At 44.0% G+C, this 22,659-nt stretch overlaps 2 protein-coding genes across 12 annotated transcripts; both read right to left on the bottom strand.

The window, feature by feature from the left end:
• Positions 1-1,399: 1,399 nt before the first annotated feature.
• On the bottom strand, positions 1,400-3,577 carry LOC123134153 (putative clathrin assembly protein At1g03050). Its single transcript, XM_044553468.1, has 2 exons — positions 2,707-3,577; positions 1,400-2,597 (listed from the first exon to the last, which is right to left on the bottom strand). The coding sequence occupies exons 1-2, from the start codon at positions 3,437-3,439 to the stop codon at positions 1,513-1,515; spliced, it is 1,818 nt and encodes a 605-aa protein (XP_044409403.1). The 5' UTR covers positions 3,440-3,577; the 3' UTR covers positions 1,400-1,512.
• Positions 3,578-9,357: 5,780 nt separating this feature from the next.
• LOC123134107 (uncharacterized) lies at positions 9,358-11,233 on the bottom strand. Of its 11 annotated transcripts, none has more exons than XR_006465512.1 (5): positions 10,848-11,233; positions 10,433-10,708; positions 9,705-10,348; positions 9,533-9,627; positions 9,358-9,436 (listed from the first exon to the last, which is right to left on the bottom strand). XR_006465512.1 is itself a non-coding variant. In XM_044553448.1 (4 exons), the coding sequence occupies exons 1-3, from the start codon at positions 11,207-11,209 to the stop codon at positions 9,547-9,549; spliced, it is 534 nt and encodes a 177-aa protein (XP_044409383.1). In that variant the 5' UTR covers positions 11,210-11,233; the 3' UTR covers positions 9,358-9,436; positions 9,533-9,546. The 11 variants fall into 11 exon arrangements, 1 of the variants encoding a protein (XP_044409383.1); XR_006465516.1 differs by having other exon boundaries at positions 9,736-10,348; XR_006465510.1 differs by having other exon boundaries at positions 10,259-10,348.
• Positions 11,234-22,659: the final 11,426 nt, after the last annotated feature.

Raw genomic sequence — 22,659 nt, 5'->3', positions numbered from 1 at the left:
AGCCCGCCGGGTGGATTGTAGAGGTTTCTGGGCCCCTCGTGGATTCTCTTCTGAAATCCCCTCCAACCTCGCGTACCAAACGAGGTCTAAAGGTGCCTGGTGATATACCTCTTCAGCTGGCTGTTTCCATTCACCTTTCAGTTGCATATGAAATGGACGAATAAATTTAGAAACACTTGAAGGGTATCAGAACCTGGCAAGACTTGTCAGCCTGTTCCTCGTATCCCCATGGATTATTTCTCCCGATTTGGGTCTGTACTGTTCGTGCGTGTTACTTTCTTCCGTTCCCCGCCGCCCTCCTTGAATTGACCATTGTATTGGAAACTTTGATATCTCAGAACCACTACTTCGATGACTTGATTTTAGAGGTCTCCTATCTAAGAACATATAGAATAAATCATAATGTTGGGTTTGTTTGATCTCTAAACTCTGTGAGATTAATTGGTTTAGGTCTTAAGTACTCCATCCGTATGGAAATATACTTGTTAAAAATGGATCCTTCTGCTGAAACATTAGAGTATATAATGGTCATACGCAAGTAATTTCAGACGGAGTGAGTGTGTGCTACTTGAATACAGAGGTAAAACAACCAATCCCAATATATTTCTGCTGAAACATGAACATTATTCTGAAAATATAATGGTCATATGATTGGTGGTGCTGAAGTACAGGTGCTTTCCTAAATATAATGCTGAAGTCAAATAAAGGTTTAGATCATAGAGTTCAGTCATTCATTTGAGAAAGGCCTCATGTAATATCATTGCTCCATACATCTATTCCTTCAAGACTTCCGTATCACAAAAACAGATCAACACCACGCATCCTTAAGTCACAGGACAGGTTAGACTACTTTCAGTGATGTGCTTGTGGATTTGTTCGATGAACGTGCTTGTGTGCCTGACTTTAAAATATATATATATATAAATGTTAAAAAATTCTTGTTGTCTTATCCGCATTGATTTCAGTTGTTGGCTTATTTCCATGGGAGATTAGCAGATATACAAGTCATATAACTGAACTGAACTGTTTGAAGAATTGTATTGTACTCCTTCTGTCCGGAATTATTTATCGTAGAAATGGATAAAAGTGAACGTATGTAAAACTAAAATACATCTAGATATATCCATTTTTTTGACAAGTATTTTTGGATGGAGGGAGTATGTACATATGTGATTTTAACCTCTTTTTGATATACTCCCTCTGTTCACTTTTGTAAGACGTTTTAGACAACTGAAATTGAACTGTTTTGGCAGTTGTTTTAAATGTTTAAACGGTCTTACAAAAATGAAGGGAGGGAGTAATAGAAATGACTGTCCAAGCTCTGCCAATGCTTTCTACCAGTAGGCTAGAGTGAAAGATATTGTGCCTTCGTAAACTTTGAGAGGTCAAACACGCGCTGTTTACTGCAACCTTTACATTTGTTTTCATTAAAAACTCACTGTACATTAGACTACCTGATCGCCAATTCATCGGCAATAATGAAAATAGATAAATTCGAACTATTCATGAAATCTAAGAAGCACGATGGTAAACGCCAGGAGGCATGACCTGCTGCGGTCTCTGCTCTCGCATTGCCAGCCCCCCCTGCCCTTGCATGGTATTCTTGCCATATTGTTGCCACACCATCTGCTCCTCAGTCAGAAGCTGCTGCTTCTTCTGCATGTCGGACATCTGCACGTACGTCGGCGGCGGCACCACCGTCGACGCCGCGAAGGGGTCCGCACCCGGCGCGGCTCTGCACATCCCCGGCGGCGCGGGCAGTGCCAGCATGGGCGCTCCGGGCGGCCGCAAGGCCACGCTGCTCGCGCTGCCGGAGAACGCCTGCGCGTTCGCCGCCGCTGCGTGGTTGTACATGCCGTCGAGGGCCATCATGTCGAGCCCGCCCCCAAGCATCGCGCGCTGGTTCGCGAGCGCGCTGGCTGACTCGACCAACGCCGTCTCCCAGTCCGCCGATGACGGGTCGAACACGTCGCATGTCGGCGCCGATCCGGCCGGGTGGCCATCGAACAGGGCCCGCGCCAGCTGCTGCCCGTGCTCTTCCCCGGATATGGCGTCCGCCTTCAAGTTCAAGAAGTCCGCCTCCTCGTTGACCACGTCGGTTGTGATCAGCGGAGCCTCCGGCTCTGCATGCGCCGTCTCGCTGGCATCGTGCTCCTGCTCCACGGCAGCCGGCGGCTCCGCGGGCGCCGGAAGGGCCCTGGTGGCGCTCATGTCGTGCTCCTCGACCTCTGGCTCCGGGCTAGACGGCTCCGGCGACGGCGGCGGCAGCCTCCGTACATACTCGGCGCCGCGCCTGTCGCAGACGAACTCGTCCATGAGCTCTAGCCTCTCCTGCGTGATGAGTTCCACCTCCGGCACGTCGGACTGGCGGCAGACGTAGGCGTCCTTGCACCACGCGTAGAAAGAGTCGAGCTCCTCGATCTGCTTGGCGAGGCCGCAGAAGACTCCGGTCACGCGCTCGCAGTCAGCGCTCTCCATGTCCGGGAACTGCTCCATGAGCGCGGCCATGACCTCCGTGAGCTCGCAGTACAGCTGCACGCTCTCCTTCACCAGCGGGTACAGAGACACCGACACCACCCGGTTCGTCTTCGCCGCGCCTGAGACGCGTCGTTCGATGTCAGTGCACGCTCGGCGATGGCGTGATCCCAAATCCCACACGAGAATGTGAGCAAACAGTTGCGTGCACACACGGATGAACTCACTCACCTACGGGCCGGCAGGCGATGAATCGGTCGAGGAGATGCTGCAGTTGTTGGACCTTGGCGAGGAGCTGCTCCAGCGTCATCTCGCTCGTCGGCGTCTCCCTCGGCACGATCGCCTCCGCCTTGGCGGCGTCGGCGTCCGCCGCCGCATCCTCCCGTTTACTCCCGTTACCCCCCTCGTTGCTGAAGCGGTTTCCGGGGGACATGTAGAGCTCGTCGCGGAGCAGCTTGCAGCGGTTGGGGCCGCCCTGCCTGGCCTGTATCCGGTGCTCGAGGCGGTCGTCGAGGTAAGCGGCGTAGGTGCGGACGAACGCGGAGAAGTCCCACGCGTCGTCGTCGCTAGCGCGGCCGCAGAAGTCGGACATGTTGAGCATGCGCGTGCCCCGCCGCGTGGCGTAGAATAGCTCCTGCTCGAACACCGGATCGCCTTCGGCGAGGAGGCGGCGCACGATCACCAGCGTCTTGAGCGCCACGTCCCAGCTCCGGGTGCGCCCGAGACGGCGCGACAGCGCGGCCACGCAGGCGCCGGCGGACCCGCGGGAGTCGCGCGTGAGCGAGACGATCTCGCGGATGCGGCGCTCGTCGGCGGGGGACTTCTCATCGTGCTTGGTGGCCTTGACGATGGCCACTTCGAGCTCCGGCGACGCGAAACCGCTGCCGCCGCCCACCTTGGCCAGACCGATGCTGGTCTTGTCCTTGACCGCTCCCAGCGCCTTGCGGAGCTTGCTCGGCGCCATTGTTCGCACGTCCGGCCGGGGAGAGCAATTGGTGGATTCTTTCGCGCGTGGTGCGTCGCGGCGATGGGGAGGGGGGCGAGACGGTGGTGTCTGAGGCGAAGCGCGGATGGTGATGCATGGGAAATGCGAGCGCGTGGAAGCGGATGCCGGAGAGGAGGTCCGAGGAAGGGGGGCGCCATGGACGGTCACGGTGCAGGGGAGGTTTTGACATTTGGCTGAATGGATGGTTTCGTCTGTTATTTTTAACACAGTACAGACGTAAGTGCTCATACATACAGGCATACACTCATCCCTATGAATGCACATACACACATCCTATCTCTATGAATACCTTCGAAAGACTGAGCCGACATATCATATTGAGATTTATGAAGCCAATTGTAGGCGCCTCGTCGTCGATGAAAACGTCTTCTTCCACCGAAAGCGCATCGTCGAAAATCCCGAAATAAATTCAGGAATAATGCGAGCACCAGGACTTGAATCCTCGTGGGTTGGGGATACCACAGTCCCTCTAGCCATCCAACCACAGGTTGCGTTTGTTTTTGTTGTATACTATATACTTACTGAAGAAAGGTTCGTTTTTTGTTTTTTGTTTTTGTGCTCGGTGAACTTATTTTTTTAAAACTCGAAACGAACTTTATTATCTTATTGAATTACAATCCGTAGCCATAAGCGGGCACTGCTCTGCGGCTCTGCGCCGGCCGGCCGGCCAGAAGCCCAAGCCGGTCGCCTCAGCGTCGTAGATTAAAATGCCCACAATCATTGGATCAGACAGACCACACAACCATAGGAGAGGACCGACTTTCGCTTCTCAGCTCACGCTCTCTCATCTCTCGCGAACATGCGAGCGAAAGCATGATATAGTTACTAGACGCACTATATATGATTTGATATGAAAATACGGTCACTGTCACACGTATGCGTCGCGTACGAGACTGATTTTTGACCATTTGTCGATCGCCACGTGCGCTGTTATGATTAGGCCAATTTTGCATGGAGGGGCTTTTTTGTAAAGAGCCAAAAATCCCCACCTCGTTAAATCCCTAAGCCGCGCATGCTCTTCAATCCCTAGCTTTTCCCCCTCTTGCGTGCAACTGCCCCGCCACCATCTTTCTCGTCGGCAATCATCAAATCCGCCGATCACTGCCGAATCCCATTTCGTGGCAGTTCTTTCCATTGTGGTGCTCATGCTTGTCGTTACCTCCTCAGCTGTTTGCCATAGGGCATTGACGTTGCCCTTGATCTGTCGCACGTCTTGCAAGGAGAATGTGCGCATGTACGTCTCGATGACGAAGAAGCACGACGGTTGGATCTTCTACAAATGCTCAAACCATGGGGTTTCTCTTTGATTTTAGCTGAAAAGTCTGGGGTTTTTGACCTTGGCATGTATTTTGGGATAGGTTACTTGTGATTTCCTGTTGGGGAATGTTGCATCGAGGATAAAAAAATTCTACGCACACGCAAGATCTATCCATGGAGATGCATTGCTACGAGAGGGGGAGAGCATCTACATACCCTTGTAGATTGCTAAAGCGGAAGCGTTTATCACGCGGTTGATGTAGTCGTACTCTTCGCGATCTGATCGCGATCCAACCGATCTAGTGCCGAACGAACGGCACATCCGGGATTAGCACACATGCGGCTCGTTAACATCTTGAAACGTCTCTAACGTATCTATAATTTCTGATTGTTCCATGTTGTTATATTATCATTCTTGGAAGTTACAATCATTTTGTAGCAACTTTATATCATTTTTTTGAGACTAACCTATTGACATAGTGCCCATTGCCAGTTGTTGGTTTTTTTTTTGCTTATTTTTAACTTCGCAGAATATCAGTACCAAACGGAGTCCAAACGCAGCAAAACTTTTTGAAGAATTTTTATGGACCAGAAGGAACAATTTGTGCCAAAAAGTACCAAATGGGTGCCTAGAGGGGGGCACAACCCACCTGGATGCGCCTGGGGGCCCAGGCGCGCCCTGGTGGGTTGTTCCCACCTCGGTGGCCTCCCGCACCGCCTCTTTACTCTATAAATACCCCCAAAATTCAGAAAACTTAGGGGAGTCGAGGAAACACAATTCCAGCCGGCGCAAGTTCCAGAACCACGAGATCCAATCTAGACACCATCATGGAGGGGTTCATGATACGTGAGTAGTTCAGTGTAGACCTACGGGTCCGTAGGCAGTAGCTAGATGGCTTCTTCTCTATTTTTTATTCTCAATACAATGGTTTCTTGGAGATCCATTTGATGTAACTCTTTTTGCGGTGTGTTTGTTGGGATCCGATGAACTTTGAGTTTATGATCAGATCTATATCCATGAAAGATATCTTCGAATATTTGGTTTAGTTAGGCCAACTAGATCGATTTTTTTTGCCATGGGAAGAGGTGCTTTGTGATGTGTTCGATCATGCAGTGTTCTTTCCCAGTGACAGAAGTGGCATCAAGACACGCATGTATCGTTACTATTAAGGATAACAAGATGGGGGCTATTCCTACATGAATAGATCGCGTCTACATCATGTCATCGTTCTTATTGCATTACTTTGTTTCTCCATGAACTTAATACACTAGATGCATGCTGGATAGCGGTCGATGTGTGGACTAATAATAGTATACTAGCGGGTAATGCGCGGCGGCACGCCGCGCCACAAGGAGTGATAAGCTATTTAGTCTTCTAATATTTGGTAAGTCATCTCAAAATTTTATTAATGGCAAAGTAGTTCATACAAGGCCCTGTTGATTTGCTTGAGGTTTGTTGTTTTTGTGAAGTTTTTGAGATTTTGTTGCATGTTCACCATGTGTGTATCTTTGTAGTGGCCAAGAGAATAATTGTGCACTACCCAACTTATGTTGCTCCCATTGTGATCATTGAATTAACATATGAGTTGGAAGTCGGCAAAACTTTAAGCACACTAACTTGGCATAGATGTTCTATAAAACTAAATCTGCACATGATGCTGAATGAAAAAAATATTGGAGTTGGTAGAATTGTACCCGCGGTTATCATTCACACGACCCTGCATATTCCAGCCAACATAGAATATATTGTCAACATTATGCAAAAAAACACAACTGAATGATTAACTGAGAATAAAGTACATGTACAACATATTCTATCCGAATAGTAAAATACTTCTATTAGTATCTAGAGAATTTCTTGCATTTATCCATCTTGTTAGTATTACGTATTTTGGACATTGGTGCTGTCATGCCAAGATCTCCATAAATGCAACAACATATTTGTTGACAAAGGTGTATCTTCATAACACCATACTCTGCTAGCCCATATCAGTAGTAGCATTATAATCCCAGCCTTGAGATTCCATTCTGAAGATATAGAATGTCACAGCTATACAAATAATTTCAGCACCAATTGTGTTTTACCTTCAGTTCTACTACTATCTAGAAAAACAAAACAAAAACAAAGAGAAAATAAATAAATTAGGAGCAGCAAGTCACCAACACCAGCTGTCCAGCCACCGACCCCCTTTTGCGCACCACCTGTCCACCCCCCTGCTGCGGACTGCCTCCTCTGCTCTCACTGTTGCGTTGCCTCATGCCTGGTCGCGCTAAGCTAAACATCACACCGCGAAAGACTACCACCACCTTCCGCCGACCGCCGACCACCTCCGGTCTGCCTACGCGAGCTCCTCCCGACAGCGACAACCCCCTCACCTGGACGCGGGAACACTGCCGTCGGAGGAGGAGGAGATGGAGTTCCTGTACGATTGTGCCACCACCGCCGTTGTCACGGATGCAGCGGCCGCGCTCGTGAGCACCGCCGGTATCCAGGCGTCTTCTCCCTTCCCCATTGCTTCCGAGGTGAGAGAAACCACAAAGGGTCCCGCCGACGATGGAAGAGCGGATCGAATCGAGCTGATGCGCTGCTGTTATTATTGCACTTGCAGAGAGGTACCGGAGCGGCGAGCTGAAGAGGGCTCTTTCCGAGGCTGAAGCCTACGCCTTCAAGGTATAAAATCTTTGTAGATTCGGTTCAGTAGTTGCTCAACTCGGATGCCTGAATTTGTTCCAGTTTTGTCGGTTTCTTTCTTGGGACATAATTTAGAGTATATGATGTTCTGTAGCTGTGATTTGTTCATCGATGTTGATAGCTAGTACAATTGATTGAATACATCTCCCGCCTCGCCTCCTCTGACACATACGATTCTCGGCATCTCACTCATGTTCTCGTGGTGCTGCGGGCCAACATAGGTGGAGCTGCGCATGGGGTGAGCAGACCGGCCTTGCTCCTGAATTCTGGCCGTGTTTGGGCTGGCCGGCGAAGATGGCTAATTCCGGCGCTTTGGGTGCCTCAGCTCGGTTCCTTTGCTTCCCTTGCTGTTCTGGTGGCCATGCGTTTCCTTGGCTTCTTCTGCATGTGTTGAGCTTTCCTGAATCCCTGACGAGTTATTGTTTTTTCTACAATACTTAGTTCCTGGGTGGACGCTTAATTAGTAAGCAGATAAATGGATTTGGGCACTTGACTCGTTTCTAATAGGAAAAATAGTGATTAAATTCTTATATTCAGGGCGATCTGACATTGTTGGTAGTGTTTTTTTATTTAAAGAAAACAACCAATTCAGATCATTCATAATATTAATAGAGTGTTGGCCCTCCCATCCTTGAAATCCTAAATTTGTTTCTTTTCTTTGGCTCTGCATAAGGAAATATGGTGAAAATAAGGGTTAACATAAGATAGTACTAAGGGGGGATTGACTATCACCACCAGGTGGCAGCAAAATGTACCGCACATCATGACAGAGAAAGGAAATCCGTATTCTCGTCAGCTAGTAACACTGTATGTCTTTGTGTATGAAATTTGGTGGGCAAAATCACAGTTCATTATGCTAAAATGAGAAATGAGACAAAACACTCTTGTAGCTGACTGTCAAGATGAGAAATGAAACTATTAGTCTTTCTATACCTTTGTAGGCAGAACACTCTTCTAGCTAGTGTCTAAACTTTATACCGTTGTAGACAGAACACTCTTCTAGCTAGTGTCTAAACGGTCCTAGATAGTGCTTCCCGGCCACTACATCATCCTCGTGTTGTACGATTAACATCTACCACAACATCATCTATTTTTGGATTGAAGAAATTTAACTGCTCTATATATACTTTTCTGTCAGGTAGTCTGACTGGTTAGCATCTGTTGCTGCGAGTGACAGAGTTTTCTGTTTAATTAAATAGCTAACATTTTTTTTCTGATAGGCCGCAATATTATCTCAGATGAGAATATTTGAGCGAATTGTTTCTTGTTATTATCCGACAAAGATTGGCACCATGGCTATACAATAATAAAATGAATTTATTTGTTGCTAAAGAGAGAAATGTCCAACACTACTTTCTTGTCATTTTTTGCATGTCCAACTTTCTCGGAAGATGGCATTAGGCAGTGTTCTTTCCGATGGAGACAACTCCTGATGCTACCTAGATTGGCCGATCTACTTTTTTCATCAGCGACGCTACTATCTATTTCATGAGGAAATACTTGGTAGATCTGTAGGACCGCAATGTTCAGCCTGACTTCTCTCTTTGATCTGGTATGTAATAGCTTTTTCGTTCATACACAACTGCAAAGTTATCTGAATTGTGCTGCTAAGACAAAGTTCTTGATATAAGTTACCTATAATCATCCGACGCGGTTTACATAATTTTTTGATAGTAAGACTCATGGCACAGTAGATCTAATATTTCTGTTTGGAAAAGAAGCAATAGAGAAAATTAATTTGCTAGATTTGAAAAGCACAACCCGGTATTTAGTGTTTGGTGAATTGATAGCATCATCACAAACACCATACAGATAGAGGATTTTTGTCTAATTAGTTAATTAACAACATAAATGAACAGATATACTGGGTAAAGTATGTGTCCATCACCCCAATACTCATCGCAAGCACCAAAATAAATTATCTTAGTTTTATACAGAAATCCCAACTGATGAAGCTAGCTTAACTTCCAAAAGTTGTTCTTGACAGGAAGTCCCGTACTACTAACCTGAAAAATGAAAATGTAAAAAAGATTACTAAAATTCGGAAACAAACAATTAACCAAAAGAGAAGTTTTCTCCAACCAGATTTTTTTCCGAATTACCAACAAAGAATTAATTATGTCCTTGTTAAGCCCAACTGGTGAAGCGAGGATAGATTCCAAAATCCAGTCTTGGCAGGAACCCCTAAACCACTAACCTGAAAAATGTATATCCATATAGAGATGAGAACCGAAAAACCCTTAGCCAAAATCAGTCGCAAAATTGTACAAGTACCTCTTTTCTAACGTAATAACACAACCATCACCTTTTGGAATTGATAAATAACACATGCAAGATTTCACATTTGGAAAGGACCATTGGCCCTAACACAGGTTGATTTTGTGCATCTTAGTGTTCCTATAATAGCTGAAAAAGGTCGAATGTTGATCAATTTGTTCTATCGCTACAAAAAGAAATGTGGTTCTTCTATGATACTCAAAAACTCAAGACTTCAGTTGTGCCTATCCAAAATAATAAGTTGTAGGGCATAAATAAATGGAATGTAGTGCTTATCATGTGAAATGGCAAGTGGAAGTTATTTATATATTGAAAGCCGGGAAAAAAAATCCTGAGTATTGTGGTAACTAAATTAGCTACAGAATATGACCAAGCTACCACATTAGTGTATGCCTAAAGAATACATCTGAAAACAAAGCATGATGAAGTCAAGTATGACATACAGAATCCTGTTCGGATAGTATATACATACTCACTTCACAGTGCAATGTACTATATATTTAATATCATGTGTTCAGCATATTAGTACCCTATAAGGCTAACAAACTTACATTAGTTTTCTTTAGTATAAGAGCAGATTTTGCAAAGCTTCTTAAAAAAGTGATAATGCCTCAATGGCTGAGCGCCCTACTTTCGGCAACCTTGTTCAAAGAATAAAAAATGAGTCATTTTACTTCTATATAGGAGAGAGCAACCTTGTTCAAAAAATAAAAAATGATTCATACCTGAAAATAATGTAGTACTGCAATAATCATCAAGCTATAGCATTTCCTCTGTATGTCAGCTATTCAGCATGTCATGTGTTTATTTCTTTATCATCATGTGAAATTAAACCAAAATTACTTCCATCAAGAAAAATGCAACACAACATCAAGGAGAGATCACAGATAAATATACCATGTTATATTGAAGAAAAGATGCAGGTTCTGAATTCCTTGCACATTCATGCAAGGAGCTAGATGCCCAAATTTGTGTCCTCACCACAGACCTGCACGGAATACCTGAACAATTCTTCTCAGATTAAGAATCTGTACCATATGCACCCAACTTTAGATCTGAAATTCTAGTACTAATAACTCATCTACCTGTACAAAGAAACCACACAGATTAGAGGAGAGTAAAGGCAGATGCGATGCGTACCTTGCAAGAACGCAGCAGCGGAGGGACGGTTGTCGGGCAGATGGAGGGGACCGGCAGCCGGGGCCGAAGCTGGGGAAGGCCAAGGGGAGCCGATTAGGATAGAGAGCAGTAGGGCAGCGAGCTATCCACCGCCAGCTGCAGGCGTGCCACCTTGGACCACGCGAAGGCCATCGCTGTTTATCCGCCTTCAGGCCAGGAAGCCAGAGCCGAGGAAGATCCATGGGAGACGATGGTACACAGCTCTCCCGATTCATGTTGTAGCCTGTGCGCACCTCTTGACCGGCCAGCTGGAGCGGCAACGTAGCGCGCCATGGGATCTCGGGTGGAGGCTGGAGGGCGGCATCGGGAGGATAGATGGGCATGTTGGTGAGGAGCGGTCTCGGTGCTGCGGTGATTGGGGAGACCCACGCTACGGGGGGCCTTTTATACGCACATAGGTTGGCCGAGCCACGACAATGGGATTGAGCCAGAACTTTCGGGAGAGACGGAGATAGACCAGTCAAAGCGGTGGAGGCAAACGTGGCGAGGTGCATGGCGCAAAGGCAAATGTGGCGAGCTGCATGGCGTAGGCATGCATGCCCCGCGTCAAAGGAAGGAAATCCAGGAAATATAGAACAGGCACGTCAGCTTGCCCATGCAAACCAGGAAGTCAAACAAATATAAAAAAAATAAAGGAACTCTCCCGTACAATGGGCTGCACACGTGAAAACAGGGGCTGCACACGCGTCGCTCAAAGAAACATAGTAAAAAAAATCCAAAAAACCCAGAAAAATGGAACCCTTACAGGCCTAGTATTCATGTATCGTTACTATTAAGGATAACAAGATGGGGGCTATTCCTACATGAATAGATCGCGTCTACATCATGTCATCGTTCTTATTGCATTACTCTGTTTCTCCATGAACTTAATACACTAGATGCATGCTGGATAGCGGTCGATGTGTGGACTAATAGTAGTATATGCATGCTAGAGTCAGTCTAGTAATCTTGGACGGGATGCCTATAAAATGATCATTGCCTGGATATTGTCATAATTATTTGACATTCTATCAATTGCCCAACAGTAATTTGTTTACGGCCCCCGGGTCTATTTTCCCATCATATATTTTCATATCTATATTGCTATTTGCCTTTCTCTTTATTTGCTTCTTTTATTTTCAGATCTATATTATTAAAAACCCAAAAATATCTCGCTGAATTTTATTTGCCGTTATTCTATTTGCATCTACCAATTTATCCATTTACTAATCGTTTACCTGAGAGGGATTGATAACCCCTCTTACGCATTGGGTTGCATTTGTTCTTTGTGTGCAGGTACCATTTACATATTGTTTTTTGGTTCTCCTACTGGTTCGATAACCTTGGTTTCATAACTGCAGGAAATACCTACTGAGGCTATGCTACATCATCCCTTCCTCTTGGGGAAAAATACTAACGCGGATACGAGCTATCATCAAGTAGAATTTCTGGCGCCGTTACTGGGGAGACATCATCAACATCTATCAGGATCCTAATCACAAATCTCATCTCCTTGCAATTTACATTATTTGCCATTTGTCTCTCGTTTTCATCTCCCCCACTTCACAAAATTTAACGTTTTATTCGCCCTGTTTTTCGTTTGCCTTTTTCATTCGTCAGATCTATTTTTGTGAGGAATCTTGTTTGCGTAGTCACGATGACTCAAGAAAACACCAGGTTTTGAGTTTTTTCCAATACCAATAACAATGATTTTATTAGCACTCCGATTGCTCCTCCCGCCACTAGTGCAAAATCTTGTGATATTAATGCCGTTTTGTTGAATCTTGTCATGAAAGATCAATTTTCTGGTACTCCTAATGAGGATGTCGCGTCCCATTTAAACACATTCGTAGAATTATGCGATATGCGAAAGAAAAAAATATGTGCACAATGATATTGTGAAGTTGAAATTATTTCCTTTCTCTTTGAGGGATCATGCAAAAATTTGGTTTTCTTCTTTGCCTCGCAATAATATTGATTCATGGGATAAGTGCAAATATGCTTTTATTACTAAGTATTTTCAGCTCGCGAAAATTATTTCCCTTCGAACTCAGATCATGAATTTTAAGCAACATGAGCATGAACATGAGCATGAGCATGAACATGTTGCATAATCTTGGAAAAGAATGAAACTGATGCTAAGAAATTGTCCTACTCATGGTATAAATCTTTGGATGATCATACAAAATTTTTATGCGGGATTGAATTTTGTCTCTAGAAAACTTTTAGATTCTACCGCGGGTGGTACTTTTATGGAAAGTACTTTGGGTGAAGCTACTAAATTTCTTGATAATATTATGGCAAATTATTCACAATGGCATACCAAAAGAGCACCTACTAGTAAAAAAGTTAATTCGGTTGAAGAAATAAATTCTTTGAGTGAAAAAGTTGATGCTCTTATGAAAATGGTTGCTAGTAAAAGTACTCCTATTGATATTAATGATGTGCCTTTGTCTACTTTGATTGAGAAAAGTAGTGATGCCGTAGATGTGAATTTTATCTCGCAAAATAATTTCAATAATAATGCTTATAGAGGTAATTTTAATCCTAGACCTTTTCCTGGAAATTCCTCTAACAATATGGTAATTCCTATGGTAATTCTTCTTACAATAATAATAGGAATACCTCTGATCTTGAGAATAATATCATACAATTCATCAATGCTAAAAAAGTTTTTAATACTACGATAGAGGAAAAGTTGAATAAAGTTGATGATATGTCTAGAAGGATCAATAGAATTTCTCATGATGTAGAAATCTCAAGTTGAAAGCTTTTGTTCCCAAAGTTGACGAATCAATTAAATCCTTATATGTTTCTATGGATGAAAGTAAGAAAAGAACCGATATCTTAGAGATAAAAAGAACTTTTAGAAAGAGCGTTTTCTAGTGATTGCTTTCATAAAAATGATGAAGATCTTAAAGTAATTAGTGTTTCCTCTATTGATTCCTTGTTGAGTAAAATTAAAATTGATGATAAATGGACTGGGTAAGAGTCAACTTTAGCTAGAAGGCATCTCGATAATTCAAAGGGTGAAAATCTTGATGAAAATTTTGATAAAAGTGGGTTTGGAGAGGTCAAAACTTTAACTAGTGATGTGCCCACTCTTTTGGATTACAAAGACTCAAATTATGATATTTGCTCTTTGACCAACTATATTTGTTTGTTGCAATCCATGATAATTCACCTCATGCCTATGAACAAAATAAAGCTTTTACTAAACATATCTTTGATGCCATGATGAAAGCTTTTGAAGAAAACTAGGAATTAGAGGTTTCAATTTCTAGAAAATTACATGATGAATGGGAACCTACCATCAAAGTCAAGATTAAAATTTATGAGTGTTTGCTTTATGTGATTTGGGTGCTAGTGTTTCCACAATTCCGAAATCTTTATGTGATGTGCTTGGTCTTACCGATATTGAAGAATGTTCTCTTAATTTTCATTTGGCGGATTCTACTACTAAAAAGCCTTTGGGAAGAATTAATGATGTTCTTATTCTTGCAAATAGAAATTATGTGCCCATAGACTTTATTGTTCTTCATATTGATTGCAATCCATCTTGTCCAATTATTCTTGGTAGATCATTTTTATGCACTATAGGTGCCGTGATTGATATGAAAGAAGAGAATATTAAATTTGAGTTTCCACTAAGAAAGGGTAACGAACACTTCCCTAGAACAAGAACTAGCCCACCATATGAATCAATTATGATGGCATCTTATGGATCTAGAACTAAAGATGGCAATACTTGAATCCATGCATTATCCCTAGCTAGGGGCGTAAAATGATAATGCTTGTTGGGAGGCAACCCAATCTTTATCTTTTTGCTTTTTAGTTTTCTTGTTGTTTTGTAATAAATATATAAAGATGCCTTTGATTAGATGTGCTTTATGTTTTAATTAGTGTTTGGGCCAAGCAAAGCCTTTGGGATCATGTTGGGTGACAGTTGATTCGATCTTGTTGAAAAACAGAAACTTTTTCACTCAGTAAAATAATTTTTATAAATCACAGAAATGTGCTTTTGCTCTGAATTTTTTGCAAAAGGTTGAAATAAAAATTTCCCACGTTGTCCTAATTGTTCAGAAGTTTTGGAGTTACGGAAGTATACGAAGTTCCCTGATTACTACAGACTATTTGATTTTTGACAAATTCTGTTTTCGTTGCATTGTGTGCTTATTTTGATGAATCTATGGATTGTATCGGGGGGTATAAGCCATGGTAAAGTTAGAATACAGTGGGTATAATGCAATAACAAAATATGAATGAGTTTGCAACAGTACTTAGAGTAGTGATTCACTTTCTTATACTAACGAATCTCACGAAGGCTTTGTTAAGTTTTGTGTGATTGAAGTTTTCAAGTTTTGGGTGAGATCACGATGGATGAAGGAATGAGGATGTAGCGCCCAAGATGCGATTCTATCCCAATCACATGATGAATTCATGATTGAGGAATAACCGCATTTCGAGCACATAGCAAGGCGGATATCATTACAACATACCATATCCTGGATAGATGAGAATACAAGATAAAGGCTTACACTCGCCACAAGCTACAACGTGAATACAATGATACATCAATACATAGCAATCATCATACAGAAGAGCAGGATCCGACCATGGATGAAAAAAAGCAAAAAAGAAGAACGACATCCACCTTGCTAATACCTGGCTCTGGTACCAACTTGCAAAGCGTCTTCAATATGCGACTCTAACCTTGGTGGGACCTTTGGGTTCTTCTCAGATAGGATCACATACTTGGGCGCTACAAAGGAGTAAGAAGAGCCTAAGATTGGGGATCCCCCATGGCACCCCGAGATAATATTCAAGGAGAAACAAGCAACTAAGCTTGGGGATGCCCCAAGTGGCATCCCCTCTTTCTTCTAACGATCATCGGTATTTTACTTGGAGCTATATTTTTGTCGGTGTACAGAAGTAGGGGCTCTACTTTGCACCCCTTTACCTGTGCACGGGCAGTCAGAGCCGCACCTGTGGCCACACTTAGCAGGGCAAAGGAGGGAGGCCGAAACCACAAGACAATCAAAGCAACGCCAAGACAGAGACACGAAGAGCAAGAGGGTGAGGTGGACTCCCCCGGCAAGACCCTTGCCGGGCAAGGGCCTCGCCAGGGCAACTTGCCCAACACCAGCGGAGCGTACCACCCTTGAGCCCGAGGTTTCGAACATCATCAACGACATTGGAACCAAGGCTCGGGAGGCACCTCCTTGGTGGCATGCAGATCTTCGTGAAGATCATGAACACACAAGATCAGATGAGCACCAGAAGATGAGACCTCCGGCAACATCCTTGCCGGGGACGACCGCGGTGCCACGGCAAGACCCTTGTCGGGGCCCCCCGGCAAGACCCTTGCCGAGGACATCGGCGGGGCCGCACCTAGGCCCGCGCGCACCAAGACCCCACCGCCATTCCCATGCATCTGCCAGCCCAGCCAGCCAGGCGGGCACCTGCGTGGCGACGTGCGGTCCCAAGGCCAACTCAGCAAGCACCTGCGTGGTGGCATGCAGATCTTCGTGAAGACGCCGCCACCGCGCCAGCTCAGCAGCCTACCAGCCTACATGGCATTGCCCGCCTCGCTGGCCTGGGCGCACGTCGAAGCAGGGCGAGGCGGCAATAAAGCGAGGGGACACCTCAGGGGTGCATTTAATGCGTCTTATCCTATAATAACAAGCGATAAGCTTGTACACTGTACCCTTTCCACCTCCTGTGTGCCACTGTGGCGCCTCCTTCGACTATAAAAGGAGGCCCGAGGCGTACTGGAAAGGGATTCGGCTTTTTGAGCAAGTGACGCACCATAGCTAGCTCAAGAACATTCAAATACACACCGAAGCAGGACTAGGGTATTACGCGATCTCCGCGGCCTGAACCTGGGTAAACGACCTTTGTGCTGGCTCTTAGACCTGCTCTTCTCACAACCCCACGCCTGCCGACCACAGTAGGGATCCCGTTGATCCCATAGGTGTCATTCTCACCGATAATTTTTATTCGTCACATATCATGAGTTTTGCTTGGAGCGTCTTGTATTATATGAGTCTTTGCTTGTTTTGCTTTTTAGTTTGTCACAAGTATCCTTACTGGACACACCTATTTGAGAGAGCCAAAATTATGCTATGATTTGTTAGAATTATTCTTTATGCTTCACTAAAATTTTCTTGAGCTATGGAATTGCTCTAGTGTTTCACTTATATCTTTTTGAGCATGGTGCGCTTTAATATTTTTGAAGAAATGCTCTCATCACTACTGGAATCAGCATCCTTGCCGTACGCCATGGCGGGCGGCAAATGCATGGATCACAGACGGCAAAGGCAAAAGCCTTTGCCGTCAGCCAGCGGACGGCAAACCGTCCAGCTGAACGCGTGCCAGCAAAGGCCTTCTTTGCCGTCCGCTTTGTAGAAACGGACGACAAAGGATTGTGTCGTCAGCCATCCGAGGCCAACAGACGGCAACAACAACGGACGACAACGGTGTGAGGTGAGAGCCGTTAGGGGTTAACGGCGTTCTTTGCCGTCCGCCAGCCGATGACAAAGAGGCAAAACTCTTTGTCGTCTGCTGATGGACGACAAAGAGCTTAGCTAGGGCAGCACTGGGATGCTGCCACGTGGCTAGCTATGCCATCGGCCAGCAGACGACATAGATGGCCCTGTTTGCCAAGCCTATTTGGTCACTTTGCCGCCCGCTTGCAGACGGCAAAATGACCAAATAGGTAGCCAGTGTTGCCAGTTTGCACAGGTGAATGCCACGTGTCCTCTTTGCCGTCTGCTAGCGGACGACAAAGAGCTTTGCTGTCCGCTAGCAGACGACAAAGATCCTGTATAGCCCTTGTTTTTTCTGTTTTTTCTTAAATTCATTCAATTTCATAGAATTTCATATATATATACACACATATGAAAATACTTTCGACAAGCATACCAACACATATACATACCAAATCATATCCATGCCATATGGATATGATCATGCAACACATATACATAGAAAATCAAAAGTCCATATGCAACATGTATAGCTAGCCAACATATCCAACAACAAGCATACAATGGTTTCATCCATACATGCATATATAGGTAGCAAGTTTCACATTGTTCATTCTACAAAATCAAAACAAAAAGGAAGCATAAAGAGAAGAGTAGACTCCATCGACGCAAGCTTCCTCATCTAAAGCAAATCTGCAAATAGGGAAAGAAGAAAGTTAGAAGAAGAAGAAGAAGAAGAAGAAGAAGAAGAAGAAGAAGACTAGCTAGAAGAAGAAGAAGAAGAAGAAGAATAAGAAGAAGAAGAAAAACAAGTAGAAGAAGAACAAGAAGAACACGATTTTTTATTCTCTTTCTTTTTCTCCTCTCCTCTTCTTTATCTTCTTCTTCTTCTTCTTCTAACTAAGGTAAGTAAAAATGTCATTTTATTGCTAAGCTAGGTAAAAATGCTAAGTGTAGGTAATTTTAGAGCTAAGCTTGGTAAATAGGTCATTTTGGAGCTTAGTAAGGTTATTATGTCATTTTCGAGGAAAATAAGCTAAGTATATATCATTTTGGAGGTAACAAAGATTATCATGCCATTTTTGACCTAAGTATGCTAAGTATGTCATAAATGAACTGAATAAGCTAAGTATAGCTCATTTTTTTATGTAACTTAGGTAATTATGGCATTTAGGAGGAAAATAAGCTAAGTATCCATTTGTAAAGCAAAACATTAGAGAAAACTTACCCTCATCACAACAAATATGATGAAGATCGCAACTAAGGTAACAATTGATCCAACGGCATAATGATACCAAGCCTCATTATCAATGGCATATTTTCTAATCTTCTTAAGCTTCACGCGCATTGCATCCATCTTCAAGCGCATTGCATTCATCTTCATCTTGTGATCGTCGATGACATCGGCAACATACAACTCCAATGTCATCTTCTCTTCTTCAATTCTTTTAATTTTTTCTTTCAAATACTCATTTTCTTTTTCAACTAAATTTAACTTCTCGACAAGAGGGTCGGTTTCAAATTCCAGTTCAACTTGATGGCCATAATTGTCATAAATGCGAAATGCAACAAATAGTTATGAAAAAGAATTTACCACATCCGAATCATAAAGCGGGCGAGGGCCGACTGGGACAGAAATCAAGACCATGGCACTATGTATAAGAAACAATCATACAAAGTAAGAAAATTATACATACCAACTATATCAATCATACAAAGTACAACATAAAAATTTGAATACCTAAGAATCACTATTGGTAATGACGTGCTCATCATCATCATTAATAAATGCATCATCATCATCACTATCGGTAATGACATGCTCATCATCATCATTAATAAATGCATCATCATCTGGAAGGCCACCTTTACGTAATCGTTCAAGCATTGACAGGTCATCTGCAACAGTAACTTCTTCTTCTTCTTCTTCCGGCTCTTCTTGTTCTGGCTCAGGGTCGGATTCACTATCGTTGTCTACTTCAATGTTCTGGGGTGGAGTAGAGAGTTTCTTGGAACTTTTTTGGCAAGATGTGTTTCTTGGAAGAATTCTCCTTCGTCATATGTGTCTTGGTTAACGTGACGTTCATAATCCTCTTCATTGGGGGGAGGTGGTCTAACATGTGGCGGCAGTTCATAAACGACATCCCAACCACTGAGATTTGGATCACTTTGACAGACTCACGGCAGATAGAAAACTTGGGTTGCCTGTTGAGCCGTAATACAGACATCGGGAACATCCAAATGGGTGCTTTGTTTGATTTCGACTAGCCCTATATGTTCATGAGTCCTTGTAGTCTCCCTCGGCTGGAACCAATAACATCTGAAGAGTACGACGTTTGGTGGGTTATCACCATAGAATTGAAGTTCATAAATTCCTTCAACTCTTCCATAATACTCGATACCTCCTTCGCCGATAGCAGAGACACAACAATTTGTAGACTTTCGATCGGCCATAGATAGCTCTTTGCCATAGGTATGAAAGCGATACCCGTTGATGTCATAATTGTCAAATGAACGAACCTTATAGTCAAAACCATTAGTTACTTGTCTCAATTCGGCATCCATAATCTCTGAATTAGCCTACAAGTTTAATAAGAAAGGATTGTTGCATTAGTCGCAAATTAGCCAAAGAAATGAAATGGTCTAATGGAAATTACCATTTTTTTGAACCAAGAGAGGAAACCGGGATATTCGCCTCCTTGCTTTGCTAGAAGCTCATACTCTTCGACGGAATCCTTTTGGATCACCGCTCCAAACGAGAATATGGCGACGTATCGACTGCATCAAATATCCAGGAATAAGAGCAGTTCAAAGAAATTAGAAGTTGCAAAACAATGTAACGAGATCTTACTCGATGTATGGCCGCACTTCTGTTAGGTTGTTAAAGAGATACAACGAAATGGTCTGCCATTCTTCAACATCCAACGATAATTGTTTCCAAGCACTGGATGGTGCGAGATTCCCTTTGAATAGGCTGAGGATGGATTGACCCTTTGTAGGCTCGTCATCATTGTACCGAGGCTTCGGATTATGCAAATGACGTTTTTTGGCTTCGTAGTGTGCTGTCACGAAGTTTGACGCCTCCTCAGTGATGAATGCCTCAACCATCGATTCTTCTATTCTACGTTTGTTTTTACATTTTGCTCGAAGCATCTTTTGCATCCTCTTAATTGAGTAGCACCAACAATTTTGCACGGGCCCCCCCCAATCATGCCTCGGTCGGGAGATGCAAAATCAAATGTTGCATTGGATTAAAGAAGCTTGGCGGAAAGATCATCTCTTTCTTGCAGATCAACTCCGGCGCCAACTATTCCATTTCTTCTAGGAGGCCAGGCGATAGTTCTTTCGCACAAAGAACACGGAAGAAATAGCTCAGCTCTGCCAGTACTAGCCATTCATCCTCAGGGATGAAGTCACGCAACATCACCGGCATTATCCGCTCTATCCATATGTGCCAATCATGACTTTTTAGACCAAATATTTTCAATTTATCAAGATTTGCTCCCCTCTTTAGATTTGCTGCATACCCATCGGGGAACATCAACTGCATTTTCACCCACAAAAGAATTTCCTTCATAGCTGGCCTTCCAAGATTGAACCATGCCTTTGGCTTCTTCCAGTTCCGCTTTCCTTTTGGTTCTTGCATGTTTTGTAACGGTCTATCACAGAGCTCCTCTAGATCGTCTCTAGCCTTAGTATTATCCTTTGATTTCCCCTCTATGCCGAACAATGTACCAAAAATGGCTTCGGCGATATTCTTTTCAGTGTGCATCATGCCGATGTTGTGTGGGCAAAGGAGGTCTTTGAAGTAAGGCAGATCCCAAAAGCATGTCTTGTGAGTCCATGCGTGTTCCTTATTATACCCCTTGAAATACCCTGGACGCTCTGGATCTGGCTCGAGAGCGTTTATCTGATCTAGGGTCCGTTGGCCTGTCAACGCAGGTGGTGCAGAGTGTTTGACAACTCTACCTTTCATGAAGTTCTTCTTCTCTTTCCTGAACTTATGGCGAGGATCTAGAAACTATCTATGCAAGTCGAAGCAACTATACTTGTGCCCCGCCGTCAGCCAACGAAACTCAAAAGCTCGCATGTGGGGCACGGGAACCTTCCATGCACACACCAGCCAACAAATAGCGCATACGCCGGCAAGTCATGCGTCGAGTACATATACCATGCATGCATTATGAAGTTTTGTTTGCTAAAGGCGTCGTATGTCTTGAACCCATTATCCCAAGCTTCTTGCAATTCATCCTTAAGCGGCTGCATGTACACATTAATATTCTTCCCCGGATAGTTGGGCCCTGGAATTATCAACGTCAGGAAAATGTTCTTTCTTTGCATAATCTGGCTGGGGGGGGGGAGATTGAGTGGAATGACAAACACGGACCAACAGCTGTATGGGGCTGCCATCTGACCAAACACACTGAACCCATATGTGCTGACGGCGACTCGAGGATGCCTTGGATCTGCTATTTTTTTCCTTATGTAATGCATCGAAGCGCTTCCACGCTTCACCATCCGATGTGTGCACCATCATCACATTCCCATCTGCATCTAGTTCGGTTCTTTTGCCCATTTTGTGCCATGTCATCTGTCTGGCCGTCTCTTTGACCATGAAAAGACGTTGAAGTCTTGGTACGATTGGCATATAGTGAAGAACATTAATGGGTATTTTGGTCAGCGTCTTCTCACCCATACCGTTGTCTACCACAACATACCTGTAAGAATTGCAAATGGGACAATAGTTCAAGTCCTCATACTCAAGCCTAAATAAGACACATCCTTTCTCACAGGCATGTATCTTCTCATAGGGCATCTTAAGAGCACGGAGGATTTTGTCTGACTGGTACAAGTTTGGAGGTAGCACATGGCCTTTGGGTAGAAATCGTCCGAAAACTGTCATCATCGCGTCGTAGCATTCTCTGCCCAAGTTGAATTGATCCTTCAAAGCCATTATTTGTGAGATGGCATCCAGCTGACAAAGCTCAGTGTGCTCGTGGAGAGGACGTTTTGAGGACTCCAACATTTCAGTGAAGGCCTTTGCAGATTCCTCCATCTCCTCGTCCGAGTCCCGAGCATCGTCAAAGTCTTGCACCATGTCTGCGGTCCCGGTACCATACTCGTCGTTGCAACGATGAACCACCTCGGCTCTGGCACGTTGGGCAGACTCACCATGTAATGTCCAGACCGTGTAACCAGGCGTAAAACCAAACTTCTGTAGGTGTTTACTCATTTTAAGCTCGTCCCTCTGATTATAGTTGTCGCATCGGACACAGGGGCACCAGCTAAATTCCTGGCCATTTGCA

The sequence above is a fragment of the Triticum aestivum genome, chromosome 1B, assembly GCF_018294505.1.
Source record: "Triticum aestivum cultivar Chinese Spring chromosome 1B, IWGSC CS RefSeq v2.1, whole genome shotgun sequence".
Lineage (NCBI taxonomy): Eukaryota > Viridiplantae > Streptophyta > Magnoliopsida > Poales > Poaceae > Triticum > Triticum aestivum.
This window is presented reverse-complemented; position numbering and strand designations above follow the sequence as displayed.